Raw genomic sequence first — 15814 nt, forward strand, 5'->3', positions numbered from 1 at the left:
GACATTTGCCACATTTGATTGAAATGTGTAGCTGTTGATAGTTATATTTAGGCTTAATTCCACTTTGGGCCTCTGATGTTTTCAAAATGTGCCATTGACACCCCCCGTGTTTAAAATGTGCGGTCAGGGCCCCTAACGTTACAAAAACGTTAACTTTGGGCCCTTCCGTCCACTTCCGTTAGTTGACCAAACGGAAATGCTGACGAGGCACCCTTTAATTAATAAAAAGTTCATTTTCTAATAAAAAATACATAATAATAAAATTTGATTAATCAAAAATACAATTTAATAAAAAATAAAAGGCTTAATTCCACTTTGAAACTTTTTCCAGAATTCATATCATAATCTTTGTCCATAACTCATCATCATCATTTTTTTCCAGCATTCATCACATTCATCATTTCCAGAATTATTTTTTTGTTTTCCAAATCATGAAGCTTTGAAACCATCATCTCTTGAAGCTTTGAAACCACCATCTCCTGAATCCAAGCAGCGAGAGCAAGAGCGAGGGAGAAAAGGATGAAGAATATCGAGTGAGAGCAAGAGTGAGCGAGAGAAAGAGCAAGAGTTCTGCAATTTTTTGGTCAAAATTGAACCCAGAATTCTCCCAAAATTAACCCTACCTGATTACCCCCAATTTTTCCCCCAAATTGAACCCAGAATTCTCCTTCAGGCATGAACACAAAACCCAGAAGCCATCAATAACTGCCACCGCCATGACAAATCTCTAATCAGAACCTGAACCCACATCAAAGAACACAAACCTCAAACCCAATGTAACCACCAAATCTGCCTTACGACCCAAAAGCCATCACCTTCATCCTCAAACCAGAAAACCTCAATCAAATTAAAGCCCTAATTCCCTCAACCAAATCCCCAAATCCATGATCAGAAAAAGATGAAGGAGGAACAACAACTCCAAACTCCAATACCATAATGAATGCCCGCTCGAGCCACTTCCTTACCGCTGCTTGTTCCACCTAGCTTGTTGTGACCACCGAGCTTCGACCATGCCGCCACGGTAGGGGTGTCGTGCCTCCACCAAAGTCGTCACTGTGGTCGTGGGCCTTCTAACCCTCAATCTCCCTTCCTCCTTCATGATCTTCTTTGCCTCTACCGCGAGTTCTAGATCCATCCCTCTGTCACCTCTGCTTCATCTCCTTGGGTGTGACAACTCGAATCTGTGTGTGTGAGAGAGGGGTTTTGGGGGATTTTCGGTAATGTTTTTTAGGGTGGGCAGAAGATTGGGTTTTGAGGAGTTGGCGGTGGTGGTGCGGAGGCGGGGGTTAGAGGAGCTGGTTGCGGTGTTGGGTGAGTGGGGTTGGCGGTGACAGTGTTGTGGGGGGTTTTTGTTGGTGATGGTGTTGTTGGGTGGGAATGGGATAAGGAGGAGGAGAAGCATTTGATATGAAATTGGGGTTAAATTAAGGTTGAAAGGGATTTAGGGTTAATTTACCAAAATTTAAAAAAAATTAATATGTTTTAATATTTTTTTATTTGAAAAATGAATTTTTTTTATTAATTAAAGGGTCCGACGTCAGCATTTCCGTTTGGTCAACTAACGGGAGTGGACGGAAGGGCCCAAAGTTAACGTTTTTGTAACGTTAGGGGCCCTGACCGCACATTTTAAACACGGGGGGTGTCAATCACACATTTTAAAAACATCAGGGGCTCAAAGTGGAATTAAGCCTTATATTTATAAGGAATTTGTGTTCTACAACTTATTGTCTATACTTTGTTAGGACTAATTTGGCAGCCAAGGTTCACACGCAAATCCAAAAACATAGCGATGTTCTTGCTACTCTTTTGAGTCTATGGTTGTGAACTGTACTACCGGTGAGAACTTTGCATGTGTTGTGCTTAACTTTCTCTCAACATGTTATATCATAATTAAATCTATGTTCTATCATGTGACACTGACTTATGGATGGATACATGAATACTATTTTATGGAAAACGAAAATATTATACATTGTATATTTTACATAATTCGTAATTTGTAATATCATTTCTCAAACCTCTTGCGTGTAGAATTAGTCACACTATATAAGTGGACCTTAATTTGGTTATGAATCAAGCAACACTATTGGACTTCCTATGTTTTCTTCACTCAAATTTCTATGTTCAATACAGACCATATATGTATTAAAGAAGTTAAACCAGAAATCTTAACACATAAAAGGCGAAGGAATATATATCTTGTTAATTTTGATCCGGCCTAATTGAAGGTAGCTGTTTACATTTTGGTCAAATAAATTTAGGCATTTAGCTTGGTGGTAATTCGGGTTAGGAATAGTTCAAATCGTTCGTAGGACTCATGATTTAGTCTTTTTTTTATGGTAAATGCAACTTTCATTAAATAATAATAGAAAATACATCTTCTAAAAGCGTAGCTTAAATTTGGAAAGGAAAGTTATCCCACCAACATTGGTTTGGACATTCCGCTGCAATTGAAGCTAAAATATGTGCTACTTTATTAGCTTCTCTCTTGACATGATGCAATTTTAAAGAAGGAAATTGAGCGGCAAGCATCCTGCAATCCTGCACTAGTGGCTCCAACTCTGCCTGGTCGTTTCCACTGTTAAAATGATTCACCACATTTAGTGTATCAGATTCAAAAATTACCGTATCTAGCTCCAGAAGTTGTACCCGTGATATTGCCCAACGGAATGCTGTTGCTTCTGCTATTGTCGGCCCCAAACGGTGCTCAAGAATACCTGACTCTGCATACATACAGTTGCCATCATGGTCCCGAATGAATAAGGTATAAGTTTTTCAAAAGTTTATTTGGTTAAAAATACTACTAGACTCATATTGTCATACATTTTGTTTTTTGCTTAATAGCAGTACTTTTAGTCTCTCACTAATCACGATTTGACAATTTTGGTCCCTCTTGAAATTTATTAGCCTACAACGCCCCTCACATTTACTAATTGTTGTAGTTTTGGTTTACCATTAACTTCCATCCATTTTTTTACGGTTTTTGATTAAAAAATCAATTTAAAAAACTAGAAACCATAAAATTGTTAAATAGAAAACATAAAACTGTTCTTCAAGCTTTATTTTTAATTTATTTTTTAATTAAAAACTGTTAAATATTGGATAAAAGTTGATAAAAAACCAAAACTGCAACAATTAGTAAACATGAGGGACGTTGTAGGCTAATAAATTTCATAAGGAACCAAAACTGTCAAATCGTGATAAGTGTGGGACTAAAAATGCTATTAAGTCTTTTTTTTTCTTGAAAGGAACTCATCGTTGTAAATGTCATTTGAACATTACACCCTAGCCTCTTTAAATAAATAGACAAACTTCTTAAAATTTCTTACTTGAGTTTAAAAATTCTTTAAATTTCACATTCGTTGGGTAAAAAAATAAATACAGTATTAAAAATATAAATCCTCTTACTCTTATTTATTGGGCACATGCCATAAACTAACATTTGCTTATAAAAAATATCCCACGAAGTAAGCTAGGATTTTCGGCTTCAATTCAAAATTGATTCTAAACTAAAAATCTTATGTGAATAACACAACCAAACATCTCAAGTTTTTCTTGACTTGCACTTTTGACATTGGGATTATTATGTAATGGGAACCAAACACCCACTTACTACAAAAACGGACATTAACTTTAAAAAGGAAAAAAAAAAACAGACTTATAATTGGTGTTCAGAAAGAACCTCACCGGTCACCATGTCAAATTTTCACTTCTTAAATACTAGTATTTAGCCCGATTACCCGTGCTATGCACGGTGGATTTTAATTCGAATAACATACTAATTATTTTGATAGAATATAGATCTGTATTGATATATATGGAATACTACAATGACGTATTTACTGATTGTAATTATTTTCTATTAATGTTTTTACATATCATTTTCAGTGTGGAGATTAATTGGATAGTTTTCTAAGATCAACTGTGCGAAGATCAACTGTGCTTCACACTGTGTGTTATTTGGCACAATCTTGCATGTAAATGTGATCTCAAGTGCAATCTTTCATGTAAAACTTAAACAAAAATTCATGTCAAGTGGTATATTTAGAGAGAGAACACTCCTCTCATACTAAACATCATTTTTCATCAAAAGACTAATATATTCATGGGTGATTGGGGTCACCATGTCAAATTTTCACTTCTTAAATATATTATAGATCAAGCATGTCATCAGCTCACAAGCTTATATCTTTACTCGCAAGAAAGCTTGTGCAAGATCATATTCATGGGTGATTGGGGTCACTCTCAATTTCCTTAGCCAGTTCTCTTGTCAACTTGTCAGCACGATCATCATGTCCACCAGCAAATGTATACACCCGAAATGCGAATTGGAAAGCCCTCCAAAGCAACTTGCCATCACATCCTTTTCTTTTCCCATCACTAGCACTGTTTGACCTTGAAACCTTTAGTGCTAACTCCATGCAATTGGAAGAAACATCCACCATTGCTTCTTTAATTTTAACAAGAATGTAGAAGTCAAATTCGATGTTGTGGCCCTTGAATTTCTTGGACTCTTCATCTTTTGTTCGCTCCAAAGTATCTAATTCTGTTTTGATCTGCATGTTAATTGCTCTTGTTGGTTAGAAATGATTGTACATATATAAAGGAACTAGTGCATGTCTGGAAATATTTCTGCTTGATTCTAAAGTCAAAATCAATTCTAAAAACTTCTGTGAGTAGCTCACTTCTGGATGCCAAAATTGATTATAGAAAATGAGAAGCCGATCCAAACATGTTATAAGAGACTGTGGAATACCTTGTTGAAATAGCGTTCAATCTTGTCAAGGAGCTGACCCACGGGAGCCACTATGTTCCAATTTTGAAGCTCAATATGTATTGAATCCAATTTATGGTATAGTGATGCTGCCATTCTTATAGCTTCTAGCTTCTTTGAGGGGAAACCTTCAAACCGTGATAGGACCTGCATAGCAATATTAGAATTGTACATGACAATTTAATAGATGCATTAGGTGCAATTCCAATGGAAATGAAGTTTCTAAACTCACTTGTGATTCATCTGTTAAATTCTCAAGAACGGACTCAGCATCTTTGTGGAACTTGATCAACTCTGTCATGTCCTTTGTCTTAAAATTGGTAATAGAAGATCTCAGTTCTATGATCTGTTTTGTGTACTTTTGAACATCTGCTTCTATTTGTTGAAAGTATGATGATCTAGTAAAAATTTGGGGAAACAAAAACAAAAGACATTAGGTTCAACTTAACAGTTTTAGTGCATGTTTGAAAGCTCTTCTACGATTGATTCTAAAGTCAGGATCAATTTTGAGAAGAAGTTTTCATGAGTATCTTCTCGGTTTCGGAATTGGTTATGATGAAACGAAGCTGTTCCAAATATGCTGTTAGACGAAGACTAATAAAATGTTAAGAAGCATACCTTTTTGTCATCTCTGCTAGAGCATCAGCCATTCCTTGTTTTCCTCCAGTTTTTCCTGCACCAATTGCACTTGTTCTCCCATTGGATGATTTGCCTCTGAGGCTAGATCCTTCTACTTTCACCTTGAGAGTTCGGTACAGGTTGCCTAATTGTGTTGACCTTTTCAGTTTAGTAGTTGCTTTGGGCCGCAAGGCTCTCCCTGCTCCAAGTGGAGGTGGTGGTGGGGCAGCAGCTCCATTTCCACATAGCATCGGTGGTGGTGGTGCTGGAGCTGATCCGGGTTTCAAGGACATGGGTGGTGGAGGTGGTGGTGGTGATCCAGCTTTCAGAGGAATGAATGGTGGAGGTGGAGGTGGTACTGCAGTACTGCTTGAGCTTGGAGACAGTGTTGGCGGTGGAGGTGGTGGTGGTGGTGGTGCTGGCATTGTCACATTTGGAAGTATCATGTATGGTGTGGAAAGGGGTGGGGGTGGAGGTGGTGGCATTGGTGTTAATTGAGGAGGTGGAGATGATTGTGTAGGTGTTTGCAATGGTTTATATGTTTCTAAATGATGACTAGTTGTTTTCTTTGATTCCTCTTTTGTGTCCAAGTCAAAAACTAGATCCTCTGATGTATCCTTTCCAGAATTTCTAGCATTGAGATCCATTTCATTGTCTATGGCTGGTTCCTTCTCTATTTTATGATCATGAGTTTCCATGCGTGGCGGTGACATGTGGAAAGCTAAGCGCTTTAAATCAATTGGGTTGAGCTTTCCCACAGCTTGAACTCTGAGAGACCTGAGTGTTGGGGTGCAAGAAGATCTTGGACTGTGTTTCATTGTTTCTGGAAGGACAGATTTTGGTGTGATTGGAGAAGAGGGGCAAAGGAAGCTGCTATCTGTAAAGGAGGATTTTGCAAATGAGCTGAATCCTTTCTTTGGACTATCCTCTTCCATGATATCAAACTTATCATTTGCAATCTTAATCAAACAATCAAGTGTAGCCAACATAGTTTCACCTGCAAAACAAAGTCAAGTGTTGAAAATGGAAATAATTTCTAAATTCTGATTATTTTGACAGGGAGAATAAGATCATTGATAACATACCGAGTTGTTGCATATTGGTATTATCCTTGCATGATGGTAAGTTGTAATTGCTTCTGTCCAGACTATCATTGTTCATTATCCATGACTCTCCAAGAGACTTCAAAGCCTCACAGAAGTAGGCCAGATCCTAGTGGAAAATTTTCTACATTTAGTACTTTGGGAGACCAAGATTTCAATGGTAATCATAATTAGAAATTAGCATAGTTTTAGATGCAACAAATTGTTGAAACCTGATCTATTGAGTTGTCAATATTTGACACTCTTTTGCTTGGTATGATCCCAGGGTAAAGCCTTTGCAGATCTTCCACAGTTGTAATAACCATCTGTGCAAAGGAGCCAAAAAGAACATCACATAAGAACATCTTTTTGTAACAACTTTTAAGTAAGGGAGACAATCATTTTTTCAAACAGAAAATAGGAATAAATAACCTGACTTAAGGAAGCAGAAGTGTGCAAAGGAGAAAGGTCCATGATGTCCCTGAAGACAAAGATCTTCTTATGGACCTCCATCATTAAAATCAATTGATCTCCACCAACAAATGACCACTCCATTGATTCTCCTCCCTTCCAATCATCATGATGAGCCTTTGAAGCCTTTTTGGGAGTGGAAGAGCTTCTTATTGACTGCAAAACATGTGATTAAACATTGAGAAGCTTTCCAACGTATAAAATCTGAATAATATTTCAGACAGCAAAAACCAAAACCACTAAAGCTTGTATACTAGATACCTCTTCTAATGGTTACACATGTAAATAAAATTTTCAGCAATTTCATCTCATGAAGGTTCTGAATTAAATGCTTCAAAGAAAAAAATTGGTAAATGGAATTGAAAAGGTATAATGACATTGAAGCATGGAACATACCATTTCATGAAAAATAACAATGACAAAACACATGGGAATTGCTATGTTAAAAGTATCAAAAACTGAATATCAAGATTTTCAATTTGTTTTTAAAGGATTCAGACTGTCTTTATTTGTTCATTTTGCAATCTCAGGTCCATAAGAGATGTTGAAATGCAAAGAAAAGGTCAGAGAAACAGGAATTTTCAGAAGATTACTTACCTCACAAGTATACGACTTCCTCCTAAAGATCATTGGCTTGAAACCGCAAAATTTCAGAGTAGACATGTCTTAATTGCTTATAATGACTGGAAACTCTGGAAACTCTGGAATAAAAGATAAATTATGATGTGCAAACCACAACTTCACAAAACGTGTACAGCCATGTTGAAATGTTCAGCTTATACTGAAAACTATGGAATAATTTACAAGAGAATTAGTCAATCCTTGTCAAGAAACAAAAAAAATTAAAAACAAGGTTGAGAATGAATATTCAAATTGGGTTGACAATAAAACATAAGAGACATGCATGCAAGTAAGAGGTATGGCTTGAGTTTGGTGTTTATGATTTGTGTCTTTTTGCAATTCACAATAGCTAAGTGATTGTAAGGAGGGTGTTATTAATTAAAAAAAAAATTAGAAAAAAAAAATTAACCAATTACTAATTAGCAGTGTAAAGTAAGAGCGTTCTAACTAGCTTGATATTAATTAAGGGGAGGCTTATAGCTAAAAATAAGAGATTACTGAACAGCTTCTTCCATTTGAGAGCTACTACTAATTCTCCATGTCTCTACGGTTTTTCTATATTTAATCAACGTTAATTCTTTTCAGTTTTGCACCAAAAAACTTAACTTTCTATTCAGTTTTAACTTCTAACAAACTACTCAACATTGGCGAGTGAATGCGTACGGTAGTTGAATTTGATGATCGATTTTCATACATTCTTTACCACCCTAATTTGTTTTGATTTATTATGAACTAGTAAGTAATAATAACTCCATGCACCTTTTGAGTACCTAAAAAAGGAATTGAGTTTGGTTCGGATTTAAACAAAGTCTATTTGTTCTAAATTGTATAATGGCAGCAAACAGAAAAAATTAGCAGTCAGGTTCCAACTTCCAAGTTCTTTAAAACAAACGTGGTTCTCAAAACTTGTGAGAACTGTTGAATCAGTTTCAAACTAATCGCAAACTAATGGTAAGAAACTCGCTAGGACAATTATTTCTCAAATTTTTAGTTCTTAATCAATAAAAAATATGTTTAGTTCAATAAAGGTTGAATATCAAATTACATAGACTTATCTTTCCAATGTAAAAAAAAATTACATAGGCTTGTATTATTACTATTATTATTGCACCATTTTTAGGTGGTGTAATTTTACACCACCTACTTTGACTGGGTATAGTAAGTCAAGACATTATTTTTTTTAAGAAAAAATATCATTAAAAATTTATCATATATTAAATTTCTTTAAAAAAAAGATATGTTGACCTGTTATAGCAAGTTAAAAAAAGTGGTCTAAAATTAGACCACTTTAAAAGTGGTCCACATTAGGGGTCACCCGGGAAGTCATTTATATTTGGGTTGGCCTTGTTCTTAGAGTAGCTATTGTTTTTGCGGTTATTTGGCCAAGCATATGGGTATTGTAGAGAGGAGCCACTTTGGTTTGTTGTTTGCCTTCTTGACATGGACGGATCCATGTTAAGGCTAGGTGTGGCTTTAGCCACACCAGTTTTTTTTAATTGTATATTATTAGTGATAACTCTTAATACATAGTAATAGTCATGAAGTCAGAGATAGAAATGATAAGAATGAGAGTAAATAAGAATTGTTATTTGTGATACCTTGTATATAATTTTAGACAGTGTTAATATATTACATAGCTCATAATTGATTATTAAATTTGTTTGATTTGTATGATTCGATTGATTATAGTGAATTTAAGGACCTAGCATTTTGTTTGTCATGTTTTTTGTTTAAGAATGTCTCTACATATAGAGGAGATCACTTTGTGACAGAGGGTGTTTGTCATCTAATCACCCTTGCACTGTAAACTCTTCTATTTCCGTGAGAAACTTTCTTTCATGGTTTTATCTATAATATTTCTCTTTTTCGAAAAGAAAAAAATATTTTCAATATATTTTAGTCTATAATTTCTTTTATGTTTAGCCATAGTGATATATACGGTCTGAATCCGCCTCTGCTTCTTGAGAAAGGTGTTCTCAAGATAATGTTTTATAAATATATCCTCCCGAAAAAAAAATATACCGTATTTTTTAATTAATTTTGAATTGAATTTGAATTTGATGATAGTTTATCAGTGAATTGTTATATAATATTAAATATAACACATAAGGGTATATGTGTAATTAACTGTATGGTTCTGTTCTGTTTCACGTGCACCAAACACAGAACAAAACATAATTGTCCTGTTCTGTGCTATGTTTACCAAACACACTGCACAGAACATTATTGTCATGTTCCGTTCTGTCCTGTTCCGTTCCGTTGCCAAACGCTACCTTATAATGAACCATTAAATAATGCCTGGTAAAACATTGTCTAAAGTAGGCATTCATCAGATAAAACAATCTATAAAGTAGCCCTTCGTTGTAAAGACCATCTAATGTAGAAAGAGTGGAAGACGAAAATTTCAGTTTTGGAATAATAATATAGGGTTAGTGTCATTAAGAATACTAATTAAATAGTTAATAAAAGTCAAAGCACAATAAACAAGTTCTCACACTCCATTTCATACAGAAGTTTTGCGCATTTGCTACATTCATTACTTGGGGAGGCGTTGACCTGAGGCCGAGCGTCATGAGAGATGTTTATGGCTGATAGCAAGCCATTAGTGTTGGTACAGTACTATTAGTGCTGTTAATTTCAAGTGTTTAAGCAAGTATGTCTTGTTAGTAGTAGTGTTTATCATTCCATGAACAGCTATACCCCTCTTTTAGGAGTTTGAGTGAGATTCCCTTGATACAAGTTGGACTGTCCTTAAGGTTTCTTAATCTAAGAGACAAAATAAAAATGAAACTTTCATTTATCCAACAAAATAACAACTTTCAAGATTCAATATTCAACCAGAATTTGGCTCCTTTCAAGCACTTGGTACACTCTTGAGGACAAAGATATATATATAACTATGAATCAAAAGAAACCTATATTTTAGAGTATTATTGGCCTCAATACATCCAATGAATTAAGAGTTTATACAAAATGAAACTATTCATTTCAATTTAATCAACATTTATTTAAATACACTTCACCATGCAGAGTCTCTGTGTACCTTGTAAGAGCAGCATCTTCATTAAATGTTGACAAGCTTTGCTAAATTGTCCTTACCTTGACAGAACTAATTCTGTTTGTCACATTTAGGGACTGACTCTTACTCTTGACACTTTAGTGGTAGAAACCCTTGCTGTTTTGCCTTCAATTTGGTCTTTTTTGGGCACGCCTCTAGCAACACCAGAGGATGCAGTTCTTTCAGCAATTCTCCTCTGGCGTTCATTCGCCTTTTCTTCCATCTTCTTCCTTATTTCATCTTCCTATTTACCATCACAGATCATTAGGAGTTAGAATTACTGAATGTTATGAGAAAAGTTGTAGGTGTTCAAAGCATAAAAAGTACTCAAAAACATTGAAAATTCACTATACCTGCTCCCTTTTGCTCTTCTGAACTACTGGCCTACTTGGGAGAGATGGCTTTCTGTTCCTAGATATTATTTCAGGCTTTCCCTTCCCAGAGGATCCGCGCAAAGCTTTCTCAGAATTTCTTGTAGCTGAAACTTTGCTTTTATTCATGCTGGTTTTCTCAGGACTACCAGAAAGGTTGTTACTCACATTAGGTGAATCATCAACAGAGGATCTTCTATCAGGTTCTGAGAAAGAAAAGTCAACTTCATAGTCCATTGACCGAGAGGCCTCGACAGAATCCAATCCTGAATCCCGTTGTAGAACTACGTAGAGGTCATTCGGCTCTTGGTTGTTTGCTAATGCTTTCTTCTCATTTGAAGCAGCCGTGTCACTTTCCAGCTTGTTGGCAGGAGTTAGATCTTCAACCATACTTAGGTCTGTCCTCCATTGTGTGTCAGAAAGACTATTATCCACCAATTGACCCTGTATCATGAAGGAATCATCAACCAGAGTTCCTTCTTTTCTTTTTTCAGCATGGGAGTAACCATTCACTGATGATAAAGTGTAATCATCATCAAACACTTTGGGCGTGATGGTGGTATCAGCGCTCCTCATCTTTTCCATATTATCAACAATAAACCAATCTTCTGATGTTCTGCCTTTGGTTCCTAATGAATCAGCAGCAAAAGTAGATAACGGATCCCCAAACTCATTTCCAGGTTCTCCTGTTCTGTGTGATAACAATATTTCTTCACCCATATTATCTCTGCTCTTTGTAACTGGACCACAGTTGTCTACATACTCATCCATCTTGGATCTACCTTCATTTCCTCCATCTCTCTGAGCGACAATGAAGGAGTCATTTGCAACTTTAGGATTCTTCAGAACTTCCTTGAAATCCAAGTTTTGAGCTGAACTAGCGGAATATGGAGTTCTTTCTTCTGAGTTTCTCACCACAAAATGTTCATCCTGAACATCGTTTGGCTGCATCCTTCCAGATCCATCAATCCCAGTCTCCTCATCTATCTTCAAAAGGTTCTGGAATGCATCCCAGTTCTTATCTTTGTTCCCTCCTTCAGATGCATCAGTCAAGTTTTCAGTGAGATCCTCCTCAATAGCATCACCATTTCTAATTGCATTGCGCTGGGCCAGTGCTTTTTTTCGATTAGAACGCTTTTCAACTTTATGAACCTTTTGCAAGGATTCGAGTGCAACACCGACCTTATTTTTTATGGCTTCTTCATCGATGTCATCTTCTAAAGAAGATTCATCAGAGACTCCGCCCTCATTCCCATTTCTCCTATTTGGAGTGATGTAATTGATATTACGAATCACGACTGTTCCAGATGACTTCCTTCTGTGTTTTTTCCTCTTTACATCTTCGTTCAAAGAATCATTTGAGTTCTTCTGGTTATCTGAATTAGATTCACTCTCAGAATCAGGGTCACTGGACTCTGTCAGCTGGTCTTCATATTCTTCTGGTCCTTTCTTATGATGAGATTTCTCCTTTCTCGTTGCTGATGATCTCTGATTCACTCCCAGGTTAGAAGACCATTGCATATTTTGATGGTAAGGAGGAACAGACTGCATATTAGCCAAAGGATATCCTTGGTATGAGGGCATTTGCTGATTAGGATTTTGCATATTATACATATATGGAGGTAAATTGTAAGGCCAGGGCATTGCCATATGAACATTTGCCATATGCGGTGGTCTCTGATCTGGTGTAGGCAAGTTCACATCTGCACATGACATTCCTTGGTAAGATCATTTCTCATTTAAATCACACTAGACTAGAAATTTCAATAAACTATTCTCATCATTTCTTATATGTACCCTCTTTTCTTCCTGGACTTTTATCTTCCCTAACATAAACTCAATCGAGTTTTTTAAGCTATTTTTTATCCACTTAAAAGGTTGGTTTGACCTAAACTTAAAGATAGTTTGTCAAATTGCAGTTCACAGGGTGAAAATACAGAAAAAGAAACAAAAATATTAACTGCTTGATTAAACCAAAAAAGATAGCAGACAAGACAGAAGCATAATATGGCATATGACTGATTATTTGGTTTGCTAATGACAAAATAACAAAATTCAGAGATTTGACTTGGATGCCTATAAAGGAAAAAGAAACAGCTATAAAACAATACCTTCTTTTTTGTTTAAAGTAGCTGAATTTGAAGTTTCCAGAAACACATTTTCATCACTAGAAGGAGTACTGATATCATTTGCTAGTATAATTCCTGATGTTTCAGAAAATGGAAGTGCTGGTGGTAAGCTTGACTGCATAGCAGCTACTTCTTTTATCCAAAGATCATCTGCATGCTTTTTCTTCCATAATTCCTTAAATTTATTGCAAGCTTCCCTGCATACATTGAATATCAACACTTATAGTTGGTCTAAAAACGGAGTGAAGGTTTCATGTCAAAGAGACAAGATGCACAGGTATTTGGTCAAGGAGTGAAGGTTTCATGTCAGGGAGACAAGATGCACAGACATTTAGAGTTTAAAGGAAACTTAAAAGTTCACATGAATAGTTTCTCAATAATCCTTAGATTTGTAAGGAATGAGAGGACTGACATAATATCTTTGCAGTTCATACCTTAAACGCGATGCTCCAAATGCATTTGCAAAATATATGAGATCATCGATACTATTGATCTCAAATCCAGCGACAAGACCACGCGTATAAGCCATTGCTTGCTCTTTCCGGAGTAGTGCTATCCGAGACTCAAAAAGACGTTGCAGCGAAATCCTTATCATTATAGCAATTGAAAGTGTTAGGAATAGTTTCAAGTGAACTGGTGAAAGCAAGAAATTACTTTTCAACAACAAAAACCATTCAAGATGCAGAACCTTACTTTGAACTTTCCTCTGCTTTATCGTCAACACCGTCAAGTACATCATTTAACTGAAACCAATACAAAACATTAATCAATAAAAGTTCACCAGACCATATAGTAATTCTGACATTTTTTAAGAAATAAAATACCTTGGTAGAATCACTTAACCTCCTTGTGATGCCATTGGTTTGTGGTATATTTCCTGAAGCATGAAAGGATTTCAGTTGAAAACTAGCCTCATTAAGCAGCTCATGATTAGGTGAAAGAAAATTAATCAACAAGTGCTGTTTCTAGGAATTTAATTATAGCACCAAATACTAATAGATTCATATACAAATATCCACAAAACATGTCAAAGTTTCAGCTCCTAACCGTACCTTCATCCGGATTTGCAATTGAGATTGATAAAGCATTAGCTTCAAATTGATTTTCAATCTGCTGGATTTCCTTTTCAATGCTGACAAACCTCTCCAGAGCAGCAGGAGTGCTAACAAATCGCACAAATCTGTAAAATAACCCCCCAAACAAGTGTTAAGGACTTTCACAGCAGAGTTAATTGATTCACTGTTCTTCAAATTTGATTGAAAACATGTAAGAAGGTAATCAAAATCAGAAGCAGTCAAGTGGTGCGCACCTCTCAAACGTGGCCTTGGTGAACCAGAAAGCACCATTAGTGGTGGGAGGAAGAAGCTTAATCGAGTATCCACCTTTAGAGATCTCATCCTTGACAAATTTGAGGTGAGAAACGAAAGGCTCAAACAACCCAGAAGCTATTTTCTCACGACGAGTTCCACAAAACACTAAAAGCTCACATCTGCAAAATCATCAAAAGCAAAACACAAAAATCACTCATTCAGTTGTAAAAAAAGCAGAGTTTCTTAATGAAATCAGAGCATGTAGCAAACAGGGTGTGTGAGATTCACCTGGTTCTAGTTGGGGTGAGTTGAAACAGGGCATAATCAAGAATGGCCTTGGAATCCATGGTGAGCTGAGACTGTCAGAAAAGAACCTTGAAATGCTGTGTTAAGGTTGGTGTTATGGTGGTGAAGGTGTGAAGATGGTGGTCACAGAGACAGAGTGGAGTGTCATGTGGAAGCTGAGTATGTATGTGAGGTGAGAGAAAGCAAAGGTAGCAGTAGGCACATGAAGAAGAAGAAGAAGAATCGCACATGGAGTGCAAACTGGGACATTATTATTGTATATTATTGTATATTATAGGATTTTTCAACGCTGAAATCACATGCAACAGTGACAGCTTCTTCTTTGTTTTCGTATCTAGCTAACTCTTTGGTCATGTCTGTGAAATCTAGAGAGAGAAAAATGAGATTAATATTTGGGGTGGGAATTTATTCTAAGATTATTGTTAATCTTTGAGATAATGATAGGTAAACACAATTTCTTAAAGACCTAGTTGCCGATGGTGGCCGCAGTGTCTGTCTAGTTAAAGGTAGTTGTTTGAATTTCTAAAGTTGAGAGTTCAATTATTGGGAATTATTAGGAGATGTACTTTTATGAAGATCTTTTACTTTCATTACACTCAAGTTGAATATGAATGACTTAATAGAAGATACTCCCTCCCTCCGGTCCTATTTATAAGCATGAAAGAGAAGAAAAATCTTGGTCTTTTTTATAAGAACCAAATGAAAGTTTGAGCTATATTAATTAATTTTTCCAATGATGCCCTTATTAATTCTAACTTGTAAAATGTGTCTCATTAATTATTCTCTCTCTTTTCCACTTTCCAACACTAATAACAAAGGGTAGTTTTGGAAGTTCATTTTAATTTAAGACAAATTTAATGCATTTTATCTAGTTTAACTACATTTCTTAAACTATGTGAATTTTTTTTGTTGCTTATAAATAGGACCGGAGGGAGTACTTGTGGTTTTTTTTTGAAATCAAAGATACTTGTGGTTAAAACCCAAAAAAAGTATTTTGGCAGGCATCTATCAAACTTATTTTTTGGGATATTTTTTAATCCACAACATTTTGTAATCGTTAAAGACTCCACAAAA

The 15814-nt window shown here is 35.9% G+C and overlaps 1 protein-coding gene and 1 pseudogene across 2 annotated transcripts; both read right to left on the minus strand.

Moving 5' to 3' along the window:
• Positions 1 to 3971: 3971 nt before the first annotated feature.
• LOC130726519 (uncharacterized protein At4g04980-like) lies at positions 3972 to 7701 on the minus strand. Of its 2 annotated transcripts, none has more exons than XM_057577796.1 (8): positions 7543 to 7701; positions 6907 to 7101; positions 6708 to 6800; positions 6478 to 6604; positions 5393 to 6389; positions 5007 to 5172; positions 4757 to 4921; positions 3972 to 4556 (listed from the first exon to the last, which is right to left on the minus strand). In XM_057577796.1, exons 1-8 carry the CDS (start codon positions 7606 to 7608, stop codon positions 4224 to 4226), a joined length of 2142 nt encoding a protein of 713 aa, XP_057433779.1. In that variant the 5' UTR covers positions 7609 to 7701; the 3' UTR covers positions 3972 to 4223. The 2 variants fall into 2 exon arrangements, with proteins under 2 accessions (XP_057433779.1, XP_057433780.1); XM_057577797.1 differs by lacking the exon at positions 7543 to 7701 and adding an exon at positions 7342 to 7468.
• Positions 7702 to 10345: 2644 nt separating this feature from the next.
• Positions 10346 to 15080, minus strand: LOC130722213 (COP1-interacting protein 7-like; annotated as a pseudogene).
• Positions 15081 to 15814: the final 734 nt, after the last annotated feature.

The sequence above is a fragment of the Lotus japonicus genome, chromosome 6 (genome assembly GCF_012489685.1).
Source record: "Lotus japonicus ecotype B-129 chromosome 6, LjGifu_v1.2".
NCBI classification, from domain to species: Eukaryota; Viridiplantae; Streptophyta; class Magnoliopsida; order Fabales; family Fabaceae; genus Lotus; species Lotus japonicus.